The following is a 13,791-nucleotide window of genomic DNA, read 5'->3' on the forward strand; positions in this document are numbered from 1 at the left end:
TGTAAGTTGTCATTTGGGTTGTTGCTTTACAAGCAATAGGTTTTGAGTTCAAGATACCGGATACAAACGCCTGTTGAGAAAGAAGAAAATGCATGAAATGTGATTTTTTTTTTTTATGTTCTTGTTTTTATAAGTCTTTCCAAAACTAAGTGAACTCTGACTCCCTGCGTGATCTAGTGTCAACATTCACATTCACACATGCCAAAAGAAAAATAAATTATAACACAGAAATAAGATGTGATTTTATTTGGGTTCACAATAAAGGGATAATGACAATGATGATAAAAAAAAATCTGAATTCTGCAAGGCTCACTTGATGTATATAAACTGATAAATCAGCATAAAAAGTTAAATTCAAGAGTTGTTTCAATAAATCAGACATTATTATTATTATTTCCTGATGGTAAAACGTGGAGAACCATCGTCTCAGCTGAAGCTGCTTCACTTCCCACCTGCTTCTTCGGGAACTCCTTTCTAAATCGTCATAATAAATGAATTCAATTGCCAGACAAATTAAGGTTACATTTGACTTGATCCTTATTTTACACATTTGATAATTATCGGGATCACCCCGAAGTCTCGTTAGCGCCCTAATGAGGCGCTGCTGCCGCGTGACTCCTAGCCTCTCCCTCTCGTTAAGGAAATCGCTTTTCAATGCTGATTATTTTATTTGAGGTATAATTATATATTTTTCGGATAAATCACGGCCCTAATGGAGTCCACGGCGAGGGCAGAGCCGCTAATAGAGGCATGAGATGCGGCTGCCGGTGCGACACCTGCGCGCGTGTGACCGGCGGACCCGGACCGTCTCGGCGGGCAGGGGGAGGAGACGAGGAGGTTCTGGAGGGAATGGAACTGTCCTCGCACAGATGTGATCCAGACTATCTTTGTGAGGCCACATTTAGATCTACTGATGAATCTAAGTCTTCATGATATCAGAGACAAACATGAGGCTCGTTTGTTTTTTCAATTAAATCCTCATTGAAAAGAATTATTTTTTTGCTCATTTTAAGATCATGTGCTTTTATTCTGTAAATGTCTCTGTTTCCTACGGAAGCGTGAAGCTGCCAACGTAAAATAAATTAAAAACAAATAAACATTTCAAAAAAATACTAAAACAAAAATTCACTATTATGTTATTACATGATACTAAAGTATTACTTTACTTTCATATATTACTATCATGTAAGAACGTAATACTTTGGTATCATGTAATAACATAATAGGTGGAAATCATGTAATAACGTAAACATGTAAATTCATTTTAATGCATCGTGTGGTGCTTAAAATCACCTCCAAAAAGACACTTAAAACTAACCAACTACTCTCACGCTGCTCGTCTGTAATGTCCATCCTGGTGTCACCGATACAGGAGAAATTTAATAAACGATTCTATATTTTTAAGTTCGTTTTTAGCAGAAGTTTAAACAATAACCTGCTACACAAACAGTAAGTAGTCTGGGTAAATATTGCAAGCAATATTAATTATTATTAATTTATAATCACTCTGAAAATAATAGTGTATCCTCCCCTGGCCTTGAGTTTGACTCTTGTGCCGTAGAGATTCTTACAGTTGAAAGTTGGTTACAAGACCTTGTGAATTGAGGGTAATGAATTAAAGTCTAATCCCACAACTGATATTTTCTTTAATACCAACCTGTAGTGACATGACAATCTTGACTTTCAATTATTCATGATTAACTAAGTAAGTAAGTCATTACAAAGCCAATATTTTTTCAGAAATCCTTTTTTTATTTAAAATATGTTATTCATATCAACACACACTTTCAAACTATTTCAACTGGAAAACAATAGATTTGCTTGTGACATACAAGAAGTCCTCATGTGTCTTTCAGAGGACGACTATAGGTGGTGTTTGAGCCACATGAGTTCCCCTTTATGACATATTTTATGAGTGCTTGCTTGAATAACCTCTACTTTGGATTTTCTTTGGTAAAAACTGTACGTGTATAACCTGTGACTGAAACACCATTACATGTTGTTCTGTATTGTAAACAAACATCAGCTCAATTCTAGCTTTTTGGCCTGGTTGTGGTCATCTCAAAATGTACCTTTTTCTAGAATGAAAAAGCTTTAACTGCTAGTTTAGGATGACACACCATTTCTCTCGTCTCTTCCTGGTTCAAAGTTTTTGTCGCTGTTTCATTGTTGTGCCTGTTGTTTATTGTTGCTATTGTTGTTGTCATTCAGAGAGCAGTCACATCCTGGTTTTAATCTGCTGTTTACTGGGATTATCTAGGTTGAATTTTTTAAAACACATATTATGAAAGTCGGATATTAGGCCTGGTTTAAATGACCACAACACCAAAATGACTGGACGTGAAAGAATTTAAACCTTGTTAGACCATGTCTTGGACAGAAATGGGTGATGTTGGTGTATATGCCTGTCATATGCCTGACAACAACACTGGTATTATCGGCCAAAGTTACAACTCTAGAGCCTGGTTTCAAAAGTTTTCGGGACACGTGAACAAACCCTTCATCTGAGTCTAGATGTTAAGAGATTCTTCAGTACGACTGAGGCAATAACCAGGTTATCTGAACCTTAATTTAACCGTGGACGATGTGTTGGTTATTAGTTTGAGTCTCACCCATTTTGTCAATATTTCAATGCAATTTTGTTCAAGTTTTTGAAATTGTACAACTTTTTTTCACAATCTGAGTGACCAGACATCCTGCTAGGATCAATTAAACGTATATGTGATCATCTTTTATTTAATGTTGTGGTCCAATTTGAATAAATGTGTAATTGATTATTTTTATGAAAAAACGAACGTTTGATTTTTGCAGCCCTAAATTTTGACTTCATCCACCAGATCACATGCTGTTTTCGTTGTAACAGCGAGTTTGTAGCTCCACGTCCCAGCAGACTTCAGGTTCTTCCAAGAAGCGTCTCAATATTTCGACGTCCCTGCAGTTTCATCAACGTTTCTCTGCTTAGCTGTGAAAGCGTCGACTTTCTGCTCAGATGCGCCGCGTTAACTTGTTGGATGTGGATTTGTTGCTGGTGTGTTTGTGTTTCTGTCACAGCAGATTGATGTGCAGCCCGAGTGTGTACAGTCATCACAGGCTGGAGTCAGCAGAACTTCATCTCACACTGAACTGGATCCAACAAGAGATTTGATTGACTTTCTGCTTCTCGTCACTCTGGGAAGCAGCACGTGACGAACACGCAGGTAAATGCGCAAGAAAGAAAATATAAAGTCTGCTGGATTAAATCAGCTTTTCAATCATTACTAATGTCTTCACATATTACATCACAATATATTTGCTTACTCTGCTTTCCACGTCTAGTTATTGTTTTCTATCAAAAATTATAATCATGTTTGTTGACACACATCCTAAAATTGTATATAAATATACATGTATACACACACACACACACACACACACACATACAATGGATGTATGTATACAAATGCATATATTTGTATATATACATATACCAATGCATGTATAATTATACAATAAAATATTACATTACATGATAGAATGACCAGAATATTATTATATAATCAACTTAAGTTTGTGTTTTTATCATGATTAAGTGAAATTAACCTTTTTTTATGAGTCGAATTGGATTCATATATCCTTGTATTTGTTACAACGAAATAACAAAATACAACCGTTTAATTGTTATTTATTTTGTGCATAATCTATTCATTGTGAGCATAATACCAGTACATTTAAATGGAAAAAAAACGTAAAAGGCAATTTGATTGATTTATTATATTTAATTTATTAAAATAAACATGAATTATTACACTTAAATATAAATTGCGTTCCTGCCACCTTCCTCGCGTCACGTTGGCTGGTTCTATTGGACATGACTCCTGTCATTATCTCCGCGGGTGGAACCATAAAAACGGCGGCGGTGTTTGGGTTCTGGTGTTGGTGCAATAAAACCAGTGAGCTGTTGACAAAGACGTGGAGCTGGAGACGATCCATCACCGGGAAATGAGCCGCGGCTCGTTCAGCTGCGAGGACACAAAAACACCGATCACCGCGAAACCAAAACACGATCAATTATCTCAGAAGGAAGACCTGAGATCATCTGGTCCAGAGAGGGATCCAAAGTATCTCCAGTCAGACACTAACAACAAAACACATATGAAGCTGCGTTTCATCCTTTGTCTCCGAATGTCGCAGCCGCTCGAGCTCAGGGCGCTCCAGTCTTGTCTCGTGTCCGTGACGCAGGTCGGTTCTGGTCCTGATCTCCGTGGACTGGACCGTCACAGTGACTCTCCTCGTCCGCCTCCACGTGGTCCGAACATCCAGTCAATTAATTTCAATGAGCTCGTGATTGTTGGATCCGCGCGTCACTCCTGCGCGCGTGAACTGTATTGTTGCAGCCGCACGAGGCACATATGTCAGCCGCGAACGATGATTTCATCCTCAACTACATTTTTACAAATATCATCTGGGAGAAGATTCATTATTTCGATTCAAAGCGGTGCTATGAAACAAACATTATTCTAAAAATGTATCAAAATCAAAAAACACATTTTTTTTAAACAACCCATGTATTAAAAAATGTTATTACTCGATAATAATAATAATTTAATCATATAACTATTGTTAAATAAGGTTATTTTCTTCGTCATTTTTATTACTAGAACTATAATTATATCGCGTAATACAATTCAACATCACATTATTAATATTAATGTGATCTTACTGCTAAAATTATTTTTTAAATAACTAATAGTAAACCCAGAGAAATGAACACGTACTGCACCTGTATTATTGACAAAAACATATATACTTAAAATACTGCTACTTTTAACGCGTTCAGTATTATTGGTGGCAGTTTAATACTGTTATCTAATACATCGTTACTTTGAGTGTTGTTAACCATCTCTCTGCTTTTAATATAACCATCATAATAATAATTCAATAATAAATGAACAAACAGATCACAAACTATAGTCCACGCTTCTGCGTTTGTTACGTACATGCAGTGAAATGTTTCAGCTAATACTAAAATCATCCAGCGGCAATAATACGCCTTTTATTTACTTGTATGAAGAGAAATGATATTAGTCAACAAGATTAAAGACTGAATCACTTTTATTTTGTATTTCTTGTATTGATAACTTTGCAGAATTTGGGGGTGCAACACTGTTTGGGGGATTTTTTTAATGGATGATATGCGCAGCGCCACACCTGGGGTCGCCTAATGATTTGACCCTGAAATGAATTGTATTATCTCACACATTTTATTTATTCATAATAAAACACTCTCAATATTATGATTTAAAAAAAATGATATTCTCTTTATAATGCATTATTGAATCACCGTTTGTTTTTTCTTAGTATGTTTTGCGTTAGTTCAACTTTATTTTGTGTTTGTTATACATTTATGTCACGGATTTCTCCATCTTAGTATCAATAATAATTTTCGTATGTTTCTATCCTCATACACCATAGTTGCAGTTTTTTTATTGTTTTATAATATAGTTGGTTATTTGATGGTGTTGTGACTCAGTCGTATTATTATTGTATCATAAAATAACTGAATTTGATTTAAAATCACATTTTGTTTGTTAAAATAAATAATACTTTTTACACAGGATGATTAGTTTGACCTTGTATTTTACTGTATTATCCAGTGTACAAAGATAAAACATGTAAATAAACATGTCGTTTCTAGTATCGCCTCTTCGCAATCCATCATCACTTTTACATTTTGTGTTGAATATTTTCCTTGACTTGACGTTTAATCTCTGCCATCCTGTCACTTCCCTCTGCCTCATCCTCCTGATCCCTCGTGGCTCAGCTCTTATTATCGCACTTCGGACGGAGATTATCGGCTTTTCATTGCGTCACTGATGAGTTGATTCACTTTCTCTGTGCGCAATTAAACAAACATTGTGGTAATCCGGCAATTTCTCTCCCAGCGTTTTATTTTTATTGGCTGTAATTTGGGGAGAAATCAAAGACAATTACAGGGATGAACTTGTGGAGGGCGGGGGTGAGGGGTGAGGGGTGAGGGAGGGAGGGGGTGTCTGGGCTGTGATTGGTCCTCGGATCCAGAAGCTCATGGGTTCATCTTGGCGCCTCCCAGTTCCTCTAAACTACATTATAATGGAACCAGCTTCTCTTTTTAAGCACAAACCGAATTTGCTTTCATTTAGCGCGTCATTTTGCTCCTAAACTCGTTAACGCAGTAGCCCGTCGGTGCCGGGGGGAGCGGGCCGCCATGCTCTCCCACGCCGACCTGCTGGACGCTCGCCTCGGTGAGTTGTCGTCACCAAACTCCGGTCTCCAACTCTACTGTAAGCTGGAGGATCTTTTTCTTACACTTTTCAATTTTTAAATGTCCCAGATCTGCTCCTGTGTTCTCTTAATGCTCCAAAGTGGAGAAGTCGTTATTAAGGTTATTACATTAGCGCGTAATTTGATTGAAAATATATCAAATTAAGAGGATGAAGGAGCAGATTCTGTCACGTGACTGTGTTCTGGATCTAACAGTGTTTCCTCCTGAAAAAGGTGATTTTGGTGCAAAAGTGACCGGATGTTCTGGTTCCGCAGGGATGAAGGACGCGGCCGCGGAGCTGCTCGGACACAGGGAGGCGCTCAAGTGTCGGCTCGGTTCTCCGGACCAGGGTCACTCCGCGGAGCTCGGACCGGGTCAGGACGGAGTGGAGGGAGCGACCATGCTGCCCGGGGAGGAGATCAGCTCCGGGGGAGGAACCGGGGGAGGCGGCGGGGCTTCGAACCCGGTCCAGGTGAAGGAGCAGGAGAAACAGCAGCAGAACAGCAGCCAGAACCAGTCCGGAGGAGGAAGCTCCCAGAAACAGAAGCGGCACCGGACTCGGTTCACTCCGGCGCAGCTCAACGAGCTGGAGCGAAGCTTCGCCAAAACCCACTACCCGGACATCTTCATGCGCGAGGAGCTGGCGCTGAGGATCGGCCTCACCGAGTCCAGAGTCCAGGTACCCGCCCGGACCCGCCGCACTGACAAACCAAACACACGTGTATTTTATTAATAAACTACATCCAGGAAAATATAGTATTACATCAAAAACCAAAACTTTTTTTTTTTTTTACAATAAAACGTAGAATAATACAGTTTTTTTTTCATTAAGAACATATTAAGAAAATTATTTCACCAGATGTCAACTGAAAAAAAATACATATACTTTTTTGATTGTTCTAAATTAAACTTAATCAACTAGGCATTTGCTAATAGATGATATATAGAGTTTTAATGTTTAAATATAACTTGATAGTGAAGTAAAATGTGTCGATATAATCTAGTGTTCGATAATCCGGTGATTTAAATAAAGTCACCTGATTTTATTTTTTAAAACAATGATTAAGGAAAAACGGAGATTTAGTTCACAGAGATAAAAAAAATAAAATCGAAATGATTAACATTATTTGAACTTTATAATAAATATATTGAATGTAAGAATGTACAATTATTGTAATTATGTTTATCTTTTTTCGTAAATTCATTGACAGCAAGAAAAGACAAAACTAATCAACTATTTGTTGTTGTCTAAACTCGACTTTTTTTTTTTTACAAAAATCTAGGGTTATTTCTTTATTTTAATTTAAAAAAAACAACTATATAAACGATTAAACCGTTTCTTTTTTAACGATTCATTTGAAATAATGTGAAACATTTCCTCTAATGGCCTCAACTAGAAAACGATGGCTGGAAATATTGAACCTTGACGTGGAAATTCGTTAAATAACAAAAACGAGCGATTTATTGATAACAAGAAATCAAGTAATAAATAACACGTAAAACCTTAATATATAGCAAATAAGTTAATCAATTGATTAACTCATTAGTATGAACATTTACATTTTCACATTCAGTAAAAGACTCACCGATAGGAAATAAAACATTTAAAAGCGATTTTCTCCCCCAATAAATTCAATTGAGAATGTTGATACAGGTTTAACCTAAATTATAGTTGTTGTTTTGTTTTTTTTTACAATTTTTACGAGGAATAAAATACAATAAATACATAAAAATTAAAATATCATTCTTACCATATAATTAATTATAATGTTACATAAAAATATCTCCATCAAGCTCATTACAGACGTAATTGAATAACATGTCGCAAATAAAAAGTGAAACGTAAATAAAACGTAAATAGAAAACTCCTCGAATGTGTTTATTTGAGTAAATATATACGTGCTTCACGGCTAAATTACATTACGTGACGTTAAAAATAAAACTATCTATTGAATAAATCCGAGTCTGAACAAAACCTTTTCTAAACGAAAACTCTCACATTTTAAATAGAATCACGATTTATTAATTTTGCTGCCGCAGAATCCGGCACAGCTAAACGTCCTCGATGATTCATGAGGTTCCACTCGGGTGGTTCTGGTCCACTCCGGCCTACATTTATCACCGGGTGGTCAGAGAATCGTCTTCATCAGCAGCGTCGTCTGCCGCAGGTGATGAATGTGGCAATAAAAAGAACCACAACGAGAAACAACAGAAGGACGTTTATGTCTCAGTTATAAGAATCAATAAAGATCATCCAAATACATCCTGCTGATCATTTTCACATCGTTATTTCCGATTTATTAGTTTGATATCTGCTCTGAAATTACCAGATTGAATAATTCTAGTTAACATCTTGCTTCACTGGATTTCAACACGTACAGTTCATATTTCTTAGAGATAAATCGGTTAAAAAACAAATGTTTAACCTTTTAGTCAACCTAAACTTTTGTAAATTGAACGTTGTTATTATTTCTTTGTTATTTTTTTTATTGTTATGTTTTGTTGTTATTGTTTCATTGTTATTAAATTTAAATGTAGAGTTCAATTGTCAACATTTTCTAATTAGTTTCTGTGTAAATTGTAAAAAAACATACAAAAATAGTTGTCAGATTTATATTTTCATAGCTCAAAAAATGAAATCTGTTTCATCACTTGTAATATTTTTATCACAAAGAATCGCGAGAAATAATTTCACGCCCTGATGGAGTGTGTATAGGCGAAGTTTTGTGTTGATAAAACGTGACATCGTTGCTTGAGTTAAACAAACATGTGATGTCGCTGCGACATCAACACATGATGATTTTAATTGAGTTTGTTTGTGTTGCTTTGACGTGTTAAGGCCTTAAATATTGATGCAACTGCAGCAACAGTCTATAAGGAGTCGTAATTCATTTTGTATAAAAATGAACAATTATTTGTTTTACTTGTTTTGTTGTCTTTATACCTGACTTTTGCTTACAATTATAAGTCAAAACAAAATAATGCATTTATGCTAAAGCTGTTGAAGTAATGCGGCTCAGACAGCGTCTTTGAACGAAAACATTACAAGGGTAAGTCCGCAAAAATATTTCCCATTTCAAGAATTCATAAATGTTATTAAAAAATACAGTTAGTGTTATTAGTGTTAATCTCAATGTACATTAAAACCTTAACAGATCGACTCAATTTGATGAATGTATTTCACCACATTCAATGTTTTCCTGTCAAATTTTAATTTGTTATATTTTGTTATTTCACTGTACACAACTGTCACATTTCAACTAACTGCAGCTACACTGTTAACCAAGAACTAAGCTTCAGTTTAAAAATGACTAAAACATTTTACATCACAGTTAAAAACACATTTTATTCTAACACTTTCTAACTATCATATTTGACTACAATCTTACTCCCAAAACAACAACAACCCTATAACTGTGTGGGAACTGTTCTGTCTGAGACCTTGTCTCCTGCAAGGGTTTAAGTGAAGACACCTACAGAAAATGTTTTTGTAAAACAGAATGAAATATGAAAGTTGTGCGGGGAGTATTTTTAAACTACAGGATGGGTAAAAAACTTTTATAAACGTTTTAATTTGAAAAAGAGCATCATTTTAATCATCAAATGACGAGAATTAAAAAATAGAGATTAATGAATTATCCATATTGATGAAAAAATGGCAAAAAAGATTTATAATTAAAAAAAATGTATTCCATGGCGCTTCAATTAACATTTAATTAATATAAGAAAATAATATTTTTTCGTTCATCACATCATGAGTAAAGATCTAAAAACTAATGTTTTATCGCAGGTTTGGTTCCAGAACAGACGCGCTAAATGGAAGAAGCGCAAGAAGACCACCAACGTGTTCCGGTCTCCGGGGACCCTGCTGCCCACCCACCACGGCCTCTCGCAGTTCCCCTCCGCGGCGGCGGCGGCGGCGGCCATGGGTGACAGCCTGTGCTCCTTCCACGCCAACGACACCCGCTGGGCCACGGCGGGCATGCCGGGCGTGTCGCAGCTGCAGCTGCCGCCGTCTCTGGGCCGCCAGCAGGCCATGGCTCAGTCCCTGTCCCAGTGCAGCCTCGGTGCCGGACCGCCGCCCAACTCCATGGGTCTGTCCAACATGTCGTCGAACGGCTCGGGTCTGCAGTCGCACCTGTACCAGCCTACGTTCCCGGGCATGGGGTCCCTGTCCGGGCCCACCAGCGTCAGCGGCTCCCCGCAGCTGTGCAGCTCCCCGGACAGTGACATGTGGAGGGGGACCAGCATCGCGTCCCTGCGCCGCAAGGCTCTGGAGCACACAGTGTCCATGAGCTTCACCTGAACCGGACCAGGATTCTAGTCCCGAAACAGACTCAATCACGGACAAGAGGGGGCGCTATTTAACACTTTCATCGAGCCACGTTGAGTCGATTGTAATTCATGAGTTCGCATGTAATTCTGTCTGTTGATTATTTATTTTTATTTTTTTCGGAACACGCCGCTGGCTGAGAGTGGACCGGTTCTGAAATGATGCTAGAATGCCTTCAATATGTCAACCTACACTCCTGCGTTTTCATCTACTATTTTAGTTCTAATGAAAATTATATGTTATTCTTCTATTTATTTATTGTCCACTAATGTATTTATTTATACTGAGCCAGCGGTTTGGACGTCATTCTCACAATTTTGTTCTTATATTGTACTATATTATACTTTTCAATTCAAACGGAAATGGACGCCACGCACTTTCACATTCTCTAACTCACATTCTCTTTATCATTTATTTATTTCATTTGTCTTAAACACTTTGTCGAGAAAATGACTTTTTTAAATCGAAGGAGCTCAAGGATGGGCTCGCGAGGTTTGGTTGAGATAATCATCTCCAGGGAGAACGAACATCTCTGGTGACGCTAAAATGTGAACTTTAATGAGCCAGAGGTCGTTAGAATATTTTAAATTTTCCAATGTTATGTCACACATGACTACAAATGAAGACATAAATTGCTCTCATGAATCTGTCTTCGTGGTTCCTCCTGTCATAACTGTATCCTTTATATCCATCAGACATTAATAACGTGAGGTTTTACCTTAATTACATAAAAGCAAAGTCTCGAATTGTTAAACCATCTGTACTACAATACCTGAGATATAGACGCAAAACATATTTTCCAGCCTTCATAAGTCAATATCTCATCATCATTTCTTCTTTCATAAATCTTTTCCCCTTGTTCTTGAACTTCATGACAATTTATTTCGTGATGTAAAAAACCTTAAATTTGATTTGAGTGGCACCACAATTGTTGTTACACTTTCCGATCGTTGTTGCGTTTGTTCTGTAAATTTGAAGACAATAAAATGAATAGACGTTTGATGGAAATTGAGTGACAGGAAATACACTCAAATTATAATTGCAGATAGGACAAAGAATAGTGAAAAAAAACGAAAATCTTAAATTTCCTTTCGTCCTTTCCTGAAAATAAATATGTGTAGGTTTTAAAAATGAAATGTATCAATGTGCTGTTTTTAAATTAAAAGGTTTTCAAACAGATTTTTCTTCATTTCCATTGACATTTGTTAATTTATTTATCATGTGCATGTGTGTTTATATTATCATTGAAAAAAAGAACTTTTAATTTGTATTAAATTAAAACTCTTTCCAATATTTTATTGAAGTGTTAGGAATAGGAGAAAATTACAGTGAAATCAACTCGTTAATGCACAGGAATTGGAAATTTAAAAAAGAAAAACAAAATATACAAATGTAAGAAACCTAGTGGTGGACTAAAATAAAAAATATGGAAATATGGTTGAGCAGAACACTTGATGGATAAATGTCCCGTCAGCAAATCTGTAAAATGTGTTATTATGACATCACTTCCGCCCCTTCAAAATGCCCTTTGCGTCAGATCAGTTTTTTTTAATGTTTGAATAATCCAATCTGTGGACGTCTTTCTATATTGGTGTGATATAAGGGATCCTATAGCCATCTTTTATTTGAGGAGAGAATCAGACACTACCAGTGACGTCACACCTGCTAGCTTGGATGCAACTTTTAACTGTTTTTTTCACCTGGAATGGAAGTTTTAAGAGTTCAGCAGCAGAGCAGAAATGATAAAAACATAAACCTAATAATTTGTTTCACTATCACGCGGGTTAATTAGTTTGTGGAAACGGGCAACCTCTCCCTTATTGGGTAATTTGTCACGCGCCGGCGAGGTAGCCAATCAGTGACCCTGCCACTGCCGGGATCATTTCTCCCAGAATGCTGTGCAGCCAGTGTGTCGCCCAAAAAGCGAGCCGATGTTTACCTCCTTCGTATCCCGACGAATAAATGGAATCAGTCAATAAACCATCGGAGGGTGAACGCGCGGCGCGCTGTCGCCCGATTATGAATGAGAGCTCATTAATTTTCCTGTGTGTGTGTGTGTGTGTGTGTGTGTGTGTGTGTGTGTGCGTGTGCGTGTGTGTGCGTGCGTTCACATTCAGATGTGACAAAGGGGGGAGGACAAAACGACGTTATTGTGCATTCATGAATAAGCACCACTGTGGCGGAAATGATAACATTTTTGCTACAAATTGATACACAATTAAAAAAGTCATCAAGCAAAGCAGCGTTTTTTGTAAAGTCCCGCGTTCAGGTGGCAAACATTGAATTAGAAATTTCATACACACAACAAAAATAAAACCTTGACCCTTTCATGGCTATCCTGTTATGGTGGTTGATTGCTGATGTTACAAGTTATATTGTCTATATCTACAGTTTTAGCTGCTGTGAACTGACTGAAAACACTGATGTGATAGTAAAGTGACACTGTATGGTGGTTTTTATTGAGACTCAAACGTTTTAAAACACTTTCTCACTCAATGCACACTATAAATCCACATTTGTGCAACTACACCCATCTGACTTCCTCTCAGTAAACTCATCTAAACCGTTGTTGGCTAACTCTTCTCATAGTGCAGGTGAAGTCCTAGAGAGGTGCTAGAAGCAGGGACCTCAAGGTCAAATACATGCATGGATTTCCTGCCAAAGGGCGTACACTCAAATCCCGAAAATGGTGCACACACATAAATATTCAGGGCCTCATGTACTCAGAACTTCGTAGATCTTCTATACTAAATATGTCCGGAAACTGAAATCCAGAAGATGGCGCAGCACAGAAATATTCGGATGTATCAATCTACGCAAAAATCCAAGCATTTTTTTTTTCAAATCTACATGGAATTTAGCGAAGACATTCATCCCTTCCCACGCTCTCATTTGAATGTCAATCATCTTTAAATTAGCCAGAACTTGGAATTTTCTTCAACAAGAACAGAAAACCATCCAAAAGAAAACATGATTTTCAAGTGGATTAAAAATTCACATTCGTTAATTTTAAACATGGATCACACACAGTTGTAGATTGTAATAGACGTGCACAGGTGAAAATGTGTATATTAAGACATGACGTTTAGGTTCGGTAGAACTTTATACAGGTGAAGTTTAACGATAATAAAAGTGTAAATCAGTAACTTGAAGTGCAGAGTAGTGATGATGATCTGAT

At 37.1% G+C, this 13,791-nt stretch overlaps 1 protein-coding gene across 2 annotated transcripts; it reads left to right on the forward strand.

Annotated features, from left to right (window-relative positions):
- The first annotated feature begins 6,038 nt into the window (after positions 1-6,038).
- otpa (orthopedia homeobox a) lies at positions 6,039-11,792 on the forward strand. Of its 2 annotated transcripts, none has more exons than XM_087792642.1 (3): positions 6,039-6,299; positions 6,556-6,959; positions 10,071-11,792. In XM_087792642.1, exons 1-3 carry the CDS (start codon positions 6,224-6,226, stop codon positions 10,584-10,586), a joined length of 996 nt encoding a protein of 331 aa, XP_087648768.1. In that variant the 5' UTR covers positions 6,039-6,223; the 3' UTR covers positions 10,587-11,792. The 2 variants fall into 2 exon arrangements, with proteins under 2 accessions (XP_087648768.1, XP_087648769.1); XM_087792643.1 differs by having other exon boundaries at positions 6,039-6,260.
- Positions 11,793-13,791: the final 1,999 nt, after the last annotated feature.

Source organism: Callionymus lyra, chromosome 5, assembly GCF_982586985.1.
Source record: "Callionymus lyra chromosome 5, fCalLyr1.hap1.1, whole genome shotgun sequence".
Taxonomy (NCBI): Eukaryota; Metazoa; Chordata; class Actinopteri; order Syngnathiformes; family Callionymidae; genus Callionymus; species Callionymus lyra.

What these genes read in the sequence shown, in the direction of transcription:
- otpa (XM_087792642.1), top strand. Translation starts at nt 6,224, where the DNA reads ATGCTCTCCCACGCCGACCTGCTGGACGCTCGCCTCGGTGAGTTGTCG. An exon ending in CTCCGGTCTCCAACTCTACT is followed by an intron (nt 6,300 to 6,555) that starts GTAAGCTGGAGG and finishes CTGGTTCCGCAG; the next exon opens with GGATGAAGGACGCGGCCGCG. An exon ending in TCACCGAGTCCAGAGTCCAG is followed by an intron (nt 6,960 to 10,070) that starts GTACCCGCCCGG and finishes GTTTTATCGCAG; the next exon opens with GTTTGGTTCCAGAACAGACG.